A 13,772-nucleotide genomic window follows, 5' to 3' on the forward strand; every position below is an offset into this window, starting at 1 on the left:
ACGAATAACAGCTGTTACAATTCAACCATGACTTCTAACTTCAGAGAATTCAAGGTATGAACACAGTACACGGTAATGAAAAAGTATAAAAAAAAAATTAGTTTACCTCAAAAAAGATAAATAAACAGGTATATTCCACCAATACAGAAACAGATGTTTGTGCTAGTTAAAATTGGCTGCATACAAAAGATAATGGTTTCCCATCATCAGCGTATGATAGAAGCAAGAATACATGAGCCATTTAAATTGTCAGACATTATGCTTTATACGGTATGCACAGAAGTTCAAGCAATAAATACATACATTAGTTCAAAGCCTTACAATAGCTACGCAAAGCAGAGCGGAAAAGCAGGTTTGCTATTACTAGCAAGCAATGATATAAGAGTAAAAATTCATGAAATGCATTAAAGCAACATTTTTCTTAGAAAAAGTCTGGTCATTTATGGGTCCACCAACATTTTTACATAATATGCACAATTATCAAAATACAGACCAAGCATCTCAGAAAACCCCAAAAAACCTAACATCTAATTTCAAAGCAACTGCAGTTTTGGAGGTTTTTCTGGTATAATGTGCAAGCAGCTATTTGTAATTGTATTTATACAAAACCCATGCAAAACTCTACAGGTATATGCATTCTGTGGCTGAGACTTCCTTTCAAACGTTTTGTAACTGAGGTATGCATACTTTAGCATTGTAGTCTTTGGCCACTTTCTTGATGGTGCAGTTACCACATTAACTTGAAACTACCTAGGTGGACACACATATGAAGACTGATTGCCCCTTTCAGCTTATCCTTACAATGTTTTCCTTTACGACTCAGGACAATCTTAAGTAATGTGACATGTTCATCAGATTCTAGGAAGTTTAGCCTTCTGTTGATCATGTAGATCATGACCAAAAGACCAGCATCATGAAAAGTAGCAGTTACTGTGACGTTCTGACGATTAATGTTATCTGCCATAATTGTTCTAATTTTTTTTTCTTTTGTGCAGAGGTAGAAGCTTTCAGAAAGCCTTTTGGGTAAGTGGGGAAACCCTTTTGAAAGCCGTTGTGTCCTTCTATTTGGCATGATAGATGACTGTGTATATCTTTAAGTTTATTTGCTGACTCCAGCAAAGAATAAATGATGAGCTTAGTTTGCAAGAACCAGCTCCATCACATGGAACTGGTGCATATGTTAAGCTCTAGCAGCCACCTTCTGTCAAAAACTGTTTGTAAAGCAATAACCATAATTAGGTTATGAGGTCCCTTGGTTGGGGGAGAGTATCAAGACTTGGCACAGCACATGAAAAGCAACATGTAAAGTTTCTAGGTTTTAAGCAAACATCTGACTATGCTATTTTCAAAGACACGATAAAGAATTGTAACATTTTTGGGTTTGGAGTTGTCCAGAAAACCAGCATTCCAACAATTTGGCCTGTGCAAGTCTTCAAAAGGGAGTGTATTGTTAGTGTTAATATCCCGTATAAGCAGAGGCAGAATTATATGTTACTTTGGTTTGACTGAAAATAAATACCATGGTCTACAATTGCTATATCTTTGCTTTCAGTGTAAAAACTTATCTAGCTCACTTTAAATCAATATGAAATTAATTTTTGGCTTTACTAGACCTTTTATGTTTGGTTCCTACATTTTTTTTTTTTAATTATAACTTAAGACTATAAAAAATAGTACACAACAGGTAAAGACCATACAGTACAAGACATTCTAACAACATGTATTCACCACGGAAAACAACTGACTGTATGGGAAGTAAAATAAAAACCACAATGTTTTATATATAACAATATGCAGTCTGCATTTGTATCAAGTACATATATGTTTTGGTCGGTGATCCACATTTTGTTGCTTTCTATTGTAACTTCCACTGGAGACATTGTTCTCACCTTTGCTTTACATGAAAGCAAATCTTTGCTATATTTAGAGTGGCTTTTGGCCTCAGAAGAATATACTGTAACTCAATTAAATTTTTCATATTTGTTTCTTTGTATAGGGCTAAATGAAAGGATCCCAGAGGTCATCAGAAAACAGCAGGTAGTTCATGGAAAGGTTCCTTTGTACTAATTAAAGTTACAGAAGGCTGACCAAAGCATGTGGCTGCTTCTGTCGTTGAGCTATTGGCCATTGTTAGAGTTGGCTTTGGTTTGCAGCTGTAGCCTTTGACTGTGTTTGCAGGTAGACAAAGCTTTATCACAAGGAGGTAAATAGTACAGTTGTAAGATATATGCAGATATGCAAATGTTTCTATGGCGCTTGCACAGACAATGTTAGTTTAGGATTGCACTTTACAACTTACCACTAACAGCACAGACTGGAAGCCTAAGGTTTTTAGATGGTTGCAACAGTCTAATTACTGTGTTTTATAATAACTAATGTCATTTACAGTTGGTGGCACCAACATAAAAAAAAACAAATGTTCTTGTTTGCTTTTTGAGTTCCGCTAGAACAAGCAGTGATACTAATTTCTGATTCTACTCCTGTGCAAATTAAAAACAATAGCAACAAGTTGAACTTGACCAGCAATTGTTTCTAACATTATACCTACTGTATGCTTGAGATTCACATTGATGAAACTAACACTATTTTTGGCAGTATATGAGGCCGTTTGCTTTCTAACATGTATCCTCATATTCAGTCATTTCATGAACCATTTTGAGCCATATTTTAAATGGGCAAGCCATTATATAAAGAACAGTTTTTTTTCAAGAAAATCAGTTTTTGTCTTAAAAAAAGAAGATAACAAGCAAGTTGCCTGTTGTGTTGAATCCCAAAGGGCTGGTTTAACAAGTTCCTTTAGGTCTGTCTCCATTATCCATGCGTAATAAATAGTCACAGTAAAAATCTGTCAAAATTTCATGGTTGTGGAGTGGTTGTGAAGGTCAGTGCTATGTCCCTTCATTTGAGGTCTCTCAAGTCACTTTTTATTCCAGATCTTCAGACAATGGCTCTTCCTCAAGCTCTCTGTCTTCTTCCAATTCTGGACTGTGGTTTGCTGTTGTGACCAAGGACATTGGGCAGTCTTCATCATCTGCAATCACTGGCTCTTCCTTGACATGAATAGAATGTCTGAAACACAAAGTATAATTTCAACAGTGGTATTACTACGTTAATGTCCAATTAATTACATTATCTGAATATACCTTTTTACATTGTTTTGATCTGTTCAAAGGTAACTAACCTAAAAAAACATATATAATTGTTGAGTCATTTTTCTATTGTTTGTGTTCTGCAGAAATTAACTCAATGTAGCAATTCACTGACAGGTAGGTGCCCCAAACGTATGCAAAAGCAGTTTCTCATTAACTTATGTAGAGTAATTAAATGTATACAATACACACTAACTAGCAATCCCACATTAATGATATTAATATAATTCAGATGAATAAAAGCATAATAACATACTGTATGGGTTTATTGAGACAAGTAAACCATTTGAAGAAAACTACTCATTTGTCATAATGAGAGAAAAATTCTTAAACCATCATTAAACTGCAACCATAAGCCAAGGTTGTTAAAACATATGTGCCACATTTGCAGGGACATCATTTTGCGTTTTCCTTTTGATCTGTGGAAGGTGTACACAGGGAGGGAAATATATACTGTATGATACATTCTGTGTTTTATGAGCCCGTGGAGTGTATTCACTTACATGTGATTGATATTATCGCATGTTAGCAGCCATTTACTTCAATTCCTAGTAACTTGTGATAATAACTAGCACACTTTTGTCAATATGTTCCTTTAAGTGTTTTTGTTTCCCCCCCCCTTTATATTTGAGCTATGATCCGTATAATACAATTTGCAAAACATGTTTTTGTAGATTTACTTATCAGGTGTAGCTAACAGTGTTCCCTTTCACTCCAAAATTGAAATAACTTAATTTGCACGTGAATGTTCTGTGTTTTAGAGTGACACCAAAAACAGAGGGATGGTAGATTGTATGTGTAAGTATTCCTGCTTTATGACAAAATGTGCCCAGCAAGGATTCAGCTGAAGACATTGAAAGGTGAACCTCCCATGAATAAACTCAATTCTTAAACAAAATCAAAATTCTGTTGAAAGCAGTAAAGGCCTGTTATGTCTTTTTTTTATATTGAGAAAAATAGAATAAATATTAAGCAGAGCTGCATATGCATTTATTAGTTTCAAGTTGAGCCCATGTCGAATGTATAAATTCTTGATTATAATGACATTTTGAAATGTGGCATTTATTATGATACTGCCCTAAAGTTTTCCCCCCACAAAACAATATTATTAAGGTCACCATGCTCCGAGAAAAGCTATGAAGGTTATGGCAGCACCTGGCAAGAAAAAAAATATTATATACAAATAATCAAAAAAAAATTCATCCCCTTTACCCCTGAAGCAAGAGAAGACCTGCTTTTTTTTTTTATCTTGTTAATAGAAACCACAATCTCTTATTAATATGCAGGGCTAGTGTGCTGCTTCTCAAGAGGAAAACCTGCAGCAAGGCTTTGCCATTAATCAACTTCAGCCCAGCAGTTCAGCAAGACATGATGATACATGTTTTTAACTCTAAATTAATGAATATCTTTACCGACTGTCAATAAATGAAGAAAAACACTGGTGAGGAACACAAGTTGAGGTGGGAAATTTCCCAAACACAACAGAGTGATGGGGAAGTCGGCAACTAACTAGAATGATAATGCTGTCACACACAAACAAGGCTTAACATGATCCAGGCCCTACTCAAGGAAAGGCTTGTGCTGCAATGATAAATCTGCCAAAACCTAATTATTTTTGACATATTAGATGCATCAGGGAATCACTGTGAGGAAAAAAAAAAAATCCTTATCAAGTACTTTTTGCATTAGAAAGTGACTGAACCTGCCAGCCATCTCTTGGGCTACACTCTTCAATGAAAGAAGTAACTTTGAATTTTAAAAGGTACAGATTGCTTTAATATTCATTGCAAAATAACTTATTATTCAAACCTTATTGGGGAGGCGGTTGCTTTTTTCTCTTATTTGGCGTACGTAAATTATTCGCTTTTAAAAACACAGGGCTTTATAAATGCTGAAATGCAGAAGTCATCTACAATTTTGTGGCTACAACATAAAAAAGTTAAACTTTTCGCTGCTGTGCTATATAAAAAAAATGAAATTGCTCTTTACTCTTTTGCTGATCCTTATTATGGTAGAACATTGAAAAAATGGAGCAGTTAAAATTGGGGCTTTAAAGACTAAACAAATGACAAGAAACAAAACATGTTTTACACTGTAAAGCTTTGTACAGCAAAAAACCAGAAACTGTAATGTTTACTGTACTTCTACAGTAACACGGTAAATATGATTTCCCTAAACAATTAACTCCACATGAAAGATTATGTAGGGATGTATATTTATTTTGGTATAAGAGGGCCCCCTTGAGCTTTATGACAAAGAAAGGCTTCTAAAAAGTACTGTCACATATTTATCATATGGTAACAAACAATCCTAGAGATATGTACTTAAAAATATTAAAGAGAGACAAATGAGTCTACACCACACAAGGTCGTGGCAGTCATAAAACATAGCTAAGCCTTTTCCTAATGTGAAAAACATAGCTTACAGCTTTAATTTGCATTAATTATAAATCAGTAACACGCTTGTGTGGTTTGAAAAAGCGAGAAAAATTATTAGTTCTCTCAGTCACTTTACGCTGTATTAAGATGTCTGGATGAGTCATTTAGTGTTTAATGAGTAGCAAGCATTATAAAGTCAGAAATAAATGTGTACTATGTATCTTTGAATTCATTGCTGCAATTGGAATGAGACACTTGCATATTATGACAGGATTATTACCAGCAATCATGCACAGATATGCTGGGGATGCAAATAACGTCATTAGCCGTGTATTGTAATGAAATAAGGTGTATTATCATTCTTTATGGCGACACAAACCATATTAGCTATGCTCCAACTACATCTGTACAACCTAGGGAAGTTGCTTTGCTTGGATGTGCACCACAACTCCAGCAAACTAAATGGAAATACTGCTTGATTGATTTTAAATTATCTACAGATTCAACTACAGAACAAAATAACATTTAAATAAAGAAGCAAATGAAAGTCTCTATAAAACTTCACAAGAAACGGGCATTTTTAACTCGCTCAAAACTAAATGTAAAAAACAAAAAGCGGGTTAGTGAAATAAATAATGACATTGTTTATACCTTTACTGCATCATAGATTTCACACGATGGAGTGAAATATAAAATGCTTTATTTAATGAACTTCAGCGAGAATATATCTGGTTGGATAAAGTAAGCAGAAATTGTTTCAAGAAAAGTATGATCTAACTACCTTCATACCCCAAATAATGCAAGTCATCACTACCCTCTTTGGCCATTTACTTTGTGTTATTCAAAAATAGGACTTGTTTTAAAGGTGATATATGAACCATGTTTAATGCTGTAATATATTGAAATTGATTTAAATGACCACATTATGGGTAAATTAGATCTTCAGGGAGTATTCATTAAGCAGTGCCAACAGCAAATCATAGCATTTCAATAAGGCTGGATAGTGCCTGCTCCAGCATAGTACCTCAAAAGCCCAGTGCTTCTTAGCAACATACTGTATATCAAAACAGTCTACAATTTTTATTTATTGTATATGTACAGCTTCAGTCTTTTAGTTTTCCTCTGGGAACAGTGAAAAACTGTCCTCTTCCATATTTCACTGGGTATTTTATGCTGGGGAAGAGGAAAGGTTTTACATACATATACCCTAAGAAAAAGATGTCAAAAAGGATAGTGACGATTCTTAATACACTACACAGCTACTTGGATCATTTGTGGCCACAAATAACATCACAAATCCCAGACTGATATCTACGGGCTCTTGGGGAAATTCATTTTGGTTTGTAAGCGCATATATTAGTTTCAGAAAGTATTGTGTGTGCATCATTCTGTAATTTGTGGGATAGATTGCATTGACAGTACTATGCTATCAAAATGAAAGGTTAACTCCTCACATATGCCAACTTCTCTAAAAATAACCCAAGTTTAGGATAGGTGCCATTCATACAAAATCTATGTTTTAAACCATATCTATGTTTTAAATTGCCTACTAGTTTCATGACATATTGTATAGTGTCTTATATCACTGCCCACATCCCTCCCCAGCTCATTGCTAGCTCCTCCACTCCCACGCCATCATTATCAACCTCTGGAACACTATTTAACATACGATCAAATAAGAATCTATTTTTTGCCTTTCCACTGTGCTCTTTAAATTTTGGTATGTACATTTAAAGGACAGACACGGTAGATACATATTGCCACATATCTAAGAGTAATATATATATATATATATATTAGTACTGTATTAGATAACTTTGCTATTACCGAGGCATGCAAATTAATCCATTGCAGACCACTCTAGTGGATAAGATTTACTGGACAGTCGAAATAGTTTTGCTTGCACTACCAACATTGCAGTAAACATCATTAGAATAAACAAAGCCACTTGTCTCGCTTAGTAAATCTGTCTGAAGCATGCAATGCAAATAAAACATATTGATGTAAGAAAATCGACTGCAACTTCAGTTATGTTACATAGTAATTGTGTATATGCAGTGCGTCTCCGATGCATTCTTAGTGGCATACAAATTAAAAAGATCATACTGTAACTGCACCTATGTATCTAATACATATTTATATATTCTACAGTGTTAAGAATTGGGGTTTCATGTCGAACAAAAATGTGGCAGCCTGAGCTACTGAATAATACAAAAATATCAGCATCTTTATCTGGAGCAAATGTCAAAACACTGACTTAGATGTACATGTTTATTACATACATATACATAAAATACATTTGTGGATACAAAAATCTAGTTTGCATTCTTCCCCTTAGATAACAGAAATATTCACCCATGAAATCTACAAGCAGAATAAATATCATTAGCATGACAGCCCATGCAATTGAACAGATACCGTAAGAACATAAAAAAAGGGAATTGATAAAACACGATAATCACTTTGATATGAAGGCATGTACTGTTAAAAAAAAATACTGTGGACATCTTTTCTTGATAAGAAAAATCATGCTAGATGTAGCTGTTATTTCAGTTACAAATTGCACCTCATCAACATATGTCTCTTATTACATATATATTAAACAATACCACCTATCAGTATTTCTACACCCACACCCCTTCCTGAAGTATATTAATAATACAAACTGAACTTCAGGTGCCCTACTGGGAGGTTTCCGTAATAAAGGGCTTTAGCTAATATTTATTTGGGACGTGGGTACTATTACAATGAATGTAAACTGAAATAATTCTTACTGGGGGTTATTGTATTGTATGTCTTTATTTATATAGCGCCATTAATGTACATAGCGCTTCACAGTAGTAATACATGTGGTAATCAAATAAATAACAGATAATATAAATAACGGATCATGGGAATAAGTGCTTTAGACATAAACGTAACATTAAGGAAGAGGAGTCCCTGCCCCGAGGAGCTTACAGTCTCATTGGTAGGTAGGGAGAATGTACAGAGACAGTAGGAGGGAGTTCTGGTATGTGCGTCTGCAGGGGGCCAAGCTTTATGTATCATGTGTTCAGAATATTCACTAAAGTCTCCCTGCAACCCGGGCAAAACCAAAGCAAAAAAGAAAGACACCATATTTATTAAAGGGAAAAATCCTATTACATAGTTACAAAGTAGATGAGGTTGAAAAAAAGACATGAGTCCATCAAGTTCAACCTATGCTAAATGTAGACAACAGATACTTTATCCAACATCTATACTTACTTATTGATCCCCAGGAAGACAAAAAAAAAAACCCCAGTGACATATCATCCAATGATATCTCATAAAGGTAAGAATAAATTCCTTCCTGAATCCAAGAACTGGCAATCGGATTACTCCCTGGATCAACATCCTTCCAATGTTCCTATTATTTTCTATGAAATTCCATTTTCTTCAATAAATATGGTGCACTGGTTTCTCTGAATATACAACGATCAGGTTATCGCTCAATACCTAAGACATACAAAGTATTTATAGGTTCCAGGTGTGTAGGGAGGAGAGAGAGCACAAACACAGATGGTGAACAGAGTCACCTAGATCCCTGTAAGCACGCACTCATGGTGCACTAGTACAAGGTATAATGGATAATTATCCTTGTACTAGTGCACTATGAGTGCGTGCTTATAGGGATCTAGGTGATTCTGTTCACCATCTGTGTTTGTGCACTGGTTTTTCTTCCAGTTTTGCATCCAGGAAATGTTGGTTAATAGACTCCATTGTCTCTAAGAGGTGCCAGTTTTGTCAGACATTTTTGAATAGAAGAAAGCCAAAAAGCAGTGGCATGCAAAATTATTTCTGTTAAATAATTATACAAAGCTCAAAAATGCATAGGTTATGGGTTCTGTTGGGTGAACTTTACGCTCTATGATGCTTCCTCTTGGATTTTGTATAAATGTATGTACACAGTGTAATAAAACATTGGTTTCTTCTTGCCTTAGGGTGTCAAAAAATACAGTTCATAGATGGGGGAATAATGGTGGAGGGTAACGGTGTGCAAGGTAGAAGAGAGGAGAAAACATGGTGCATAGAGAGACAGAAGGAAAGAGGAGGGAAAATGCTTGGGGGTGTGAAGGAGGAGATTTGGTGTGCAGAGCAAGGGACATAGGATAAATCATAAGAAGGGGGATGCAAAGTGAGAGGGAAAATAATGCTTTGGTTGGAGACAAATATATAGATATATAATACTGTGGGTGCTAAGGTTGTGTATTTCTAATTGTATGAGACAGGGGAAATGAATGTGGAGGGGAAGAAATTGGTACCAAGTGGACGGAAAGAGGTAAAGAAGGAAGAAAAGAAAAAGACCCGAGTTATGTGCACGTGTATTTTGTTTTATTTTTTAAAAGCTTTTATGTGCACAGAAAAATAACTCTACCTGTCTATTACATATTCTCACTTTGCATATTCAGTATAGTTTAGGGGAAATGTCTAGCTACAGGTCAGTAATCAATAACTGCATAATAACTGCTCAAATAACCCTATAAAACAATTTGCTCTTGCAATAAGGATTTACCTAGAAGAGAGGATGCAGTGTATGAAACAAAAGAGCTTTTATGAATATGCATGACAATAATGTATATGGCCACACTTCTATAATCATGTGCATATGCTTTTTTCCTGTATGACTGGGGTTTAAATCAAACATAACATGAACTTTCTTAAAGATATTTAGATGTGACAGCTGTTAGGGATCACAAGGTAAATGGATTCAGACAATTCTGACCTAGCCTCGGGCAGGAAAAAAGAAAACATCAGAAAACTCTTTAAAATTAAAGTTTGTCAGATTTACTACTAGATTTAGAAAAATAAAGAACACAGCCATAACATGGATATCCAGGAAATATTGTTCCCATGATGTCAGATGCAAAAGGTATTTACCCAAATCCCGGGATTGAAGTCCTGCATTATGCAGTATAAAGTTACACCTCATAAATATCTGGCTGCAATATGAAAACATTTCACAAAGTTTAGATTTCCAATAATTGCACCATATAGTGTTATGTGAAAATCTTAAGTAAATGCAGAGTATGCTTTAACTACTCCTAAAAACCTATTACCTGTGGATACACAGCCCTATATGCATGGCACTTAAAGATTACTTTGCAAGTACAACCAGTTGATGTTGCTCGTTCACACATTGCTTACAGATGTATTAATTTCTGCTGGAGTTGCAATAGATTGAAGACCCAGAACGTGAAAATAAATGTATATTTCAAACAACTAATAACTGTTTTACTTAAGTTCATAACGGCGAATCAATGAATTGTGGTTTTCCAAAAAATGCTTTACATGAATATCCAATATGTTGAATGCAACTGTTACACAATTAATTTGTAATGGTTTAATAAAAAGGAAACAAACAATAAGAAATGTTCATTTCTATACTTGTTTTAATGTGATCCCATTTTACCTACAACACGCTGCCAGGATAAAGTCAGTGCATGATTAAAAATCTTGGAGATGTTATTTTAACTGTATTGTATGGGGTTAATTTAACAAAGTTTGGCTGCAAAACGGTGGCAAAACCAGCGCACAGAAACACTGCTTGATTTATTATAAGAAAAAAGCAATACATTTTTTTCCTATAATTCTGGAGTCTTTTTTTGTTCCAATAATGTTTCAGATTTGAAGTCAGGAGACTTTGGTAATTAAAAACAAAGGTATGTATGTATAAAATGGTGCACTTCTGGGGAGCAAAACTGCACCACATGTTTTAAAACAAAAATCCCATTTAAATCAATAAGATTTTGTTCTTTAATACATCTAAGCATGTTTTTGTCCCAGAATTGCAGCACTTTTGCTTTGATACATTTGCTCCAGACCATTATGTCAAAGGGGGATAGGTATCGACGTAAAGAAAGTGCGAACATAGGTTTTTTTGGAAGCATTGAACATTTCCTGTGAAAATTAAATAATATGGGGTATATGCATCGGGGCAGAAGTGGGGCAAAAAATCTTCACCATATATACCAACAACAAAAAAATTCTGTATGTAACAGCAACTCTTTTGCCACACAATTGCATCACTTTGCCTTGTTACATAGACCCCATATACATAGAGAAAAGTGTGTTTGGAAGCACAGAGGAGAACTGCGGCATTTGTATCAATGGTTTCTTACATCTCATGCAGTATGTGACATTTATGCCACTTCAGACGTGGTGGATTGAAATACATAAAACGCAAAGAGAATGGCAGAGAGATGAAGACTGTGATACATCTCATTCTAATCTGTGCACCATGCAACTCCTCCTCAACTCCTCCTCCTGACAGTCCCCGAGTAGCAAGCTGGGGCAGAATTGGGAAAATTGGAGCAAAATGCTTTGATGCTTAGGTGAAGTTTGATAATGCCCCAGTTTTGCTCCAAACGTACCTTGACGCATAGGGGGTGATGTATCAAAGTCTCAAGGCTGCAAAAGCGGGACAAAATTGGACCAAAAAAATTGCACCAAATTCATCAAGGCAAAATTCCCATTGCATTCAATGGGATTTTTTTTGATTGATAAATTTGGTGCAGTTTTTTGCACCAGTTTTGGCCTACTTTTGCAGCTGGGACACTTTGATGGATCAGCCCCATAGACTTCCATGTGTCAATTTGGTTCCAAATTTGCCTTGATCCATCACTCCCAATGTATCCTGGCTGAAAAAGTGCGGGGAAAAAATATTATCAGATTTATTGAAGAAAAAAACATTTTCATTGCTTTTAAGAGAGCTTTTTTTCCTTTTGATATAGCTTGTGCTTTTTTTTGTCCCCAATTACAGTATATAGCCAGGAAACTTTAATACATAATCCCCAAAGACTCCTGCATGCAAAATTGGAGCAAAAAGTGGTGTATAATAACGGCGCCAGGTTTGTCTGATTGAAACATGTATAGAGAAGCAATATAGAAGCTTTCTTTCATAAATCTGAAGCTATTTTGGCACCCAAGTTTTGGGTATATGTTGCAGTATGAAAATAATTATTAAAAAGTGGACAATACAAGATAAACACAATTATGTGTATAATAAGTTAAATAAATATAGATTGAAATGTGTCTTAACACTTAGAAACATGAACTGATACATTAGGATATTTCATGTATTTATGAAATGTGCGCTGAAAATAAATTACTTCTGAAAAGTTCACATCAAAGCAGCAATCCTCCATGATCGGTCATTTTGCACTGATCTATTTCTAATTTTTCTTTTGTCAATATCTTCATTTTTTTGCTGAGTGTTCTATTTATTATTTCACAAGTATCAGCTGTTACCATGGAAACCTGATGTCTTCATGAGTGTGAATGGCAGTGGCCATTTTAAGTTCCCAAAAATGCAAATGTTCAGCAATTTCTCAACAACAACAAAAATAACCCCAGTAAAGGAACTTTACAATAGTAAAAAGATAAGAAGAAACCCCCCTTTTTAAAAAAAAAAAAAAATGATCAATAGAGCAGATTGTGGCTTTAATTTTAACAAAGTTCAAAAGTGGCTTCTGTAGATGTCAATTCTACATAGAAATGGAAACCTGTAGACATCTCTCAGGGCAAGCTGCTAGTTTTCTTTCATCAGTACGGCCAACAAGGAACGAAAGGGTTAAAGAATGCACACACTGTTCGCCTATTGTATGATTACATCAATCACCAAAATTAGAACAGGCTCAATTGCCTGTTCGTCCTCCTTAACAAACATAAGCGGCAACTTTCTCTCCTTCCCGTCTTTTAAGGAAGAGTCAGATATCATATTGGTGGTAAGGAGGAGAGCGTAGACAGACAAAGAAGTTGCACACAGAGAAATAGAAAAAATAATTAATAGGTTAGGAAAAGGAGGTGCAAAAGGGGTAGAAACAGACATCAGACAAGACAAATGAGCATGATTAGTTTCATGGGTGGAGACAGCTGGGAATGAAACACAGGTAACAGATAAAAGGGAAAAAAACATCGCTAAAAAGAAGAATCGGATACAAAAATGGGCAGAAAGCAAAGACGATACAAAAAGTATGCCGAACAAAGTGGGGAGCGACGTCTAAGGTGCCTATTCATTAAACTCTAATAAGTGCATTTTAAGGTAAAAACTGAGGGTTTGTTTTTTTTACACAATTTGGTTTCTAGCTATGTAATTCAATGCAGAGTGCAAATTGTGTATGCAAAGGAGGCCAACTAGCAAAATGACATATTAATGGGCTATTCATTAAGCTGTGGATCGCCAGAAATCTCGCCTCCCTCAGGAAGAAGGAAAAGGGTGCGGGGG

General features: G+C 35.2%; 1 protein-coding gene across 13 annotated transcripts in view; it reads right to left on the reverse strand.

Annotated features, from left to right (window-relative positions):
* Window positions 1-240: 240 nt before the first annotated feature.
* FOXP2 (forkhead box P2) overlaps window positions 241-13,772 on the reverse strand; it is a 260,560-nt gene continuing 247,028 nt past the window's right edge. For all 13 annotated transcript variants that reach the window (XM_075600002.1, XM_075600008.1, XM_075600010.1 and 10 more), the window contains one exon: window positions 241-3,069. In XM_075600002.1, the coding sequence (XP_075456117.1) occupies window positions 2,925-3,069 (145 nt within the window). In that variant the 3' untranslated portion in view covers window positions 241-2,924. The remainder of the gene's footprint in view (window positions 3,070-13,772) is intronic.

Source organism: Ascaphus truei, chromosome 5 (genome assembly GCF_040206685.1).
Source record: "Ascaphus truei isolate aAscTru1 chromosome 5, aAscTru1.hap1, whole genome shotgun sequence".
NCBI lineage: Eukaryota > Metazoa > Chordata > Amphibia > Anura > Ascaphidae > Ascaphus > Ascaphus truei.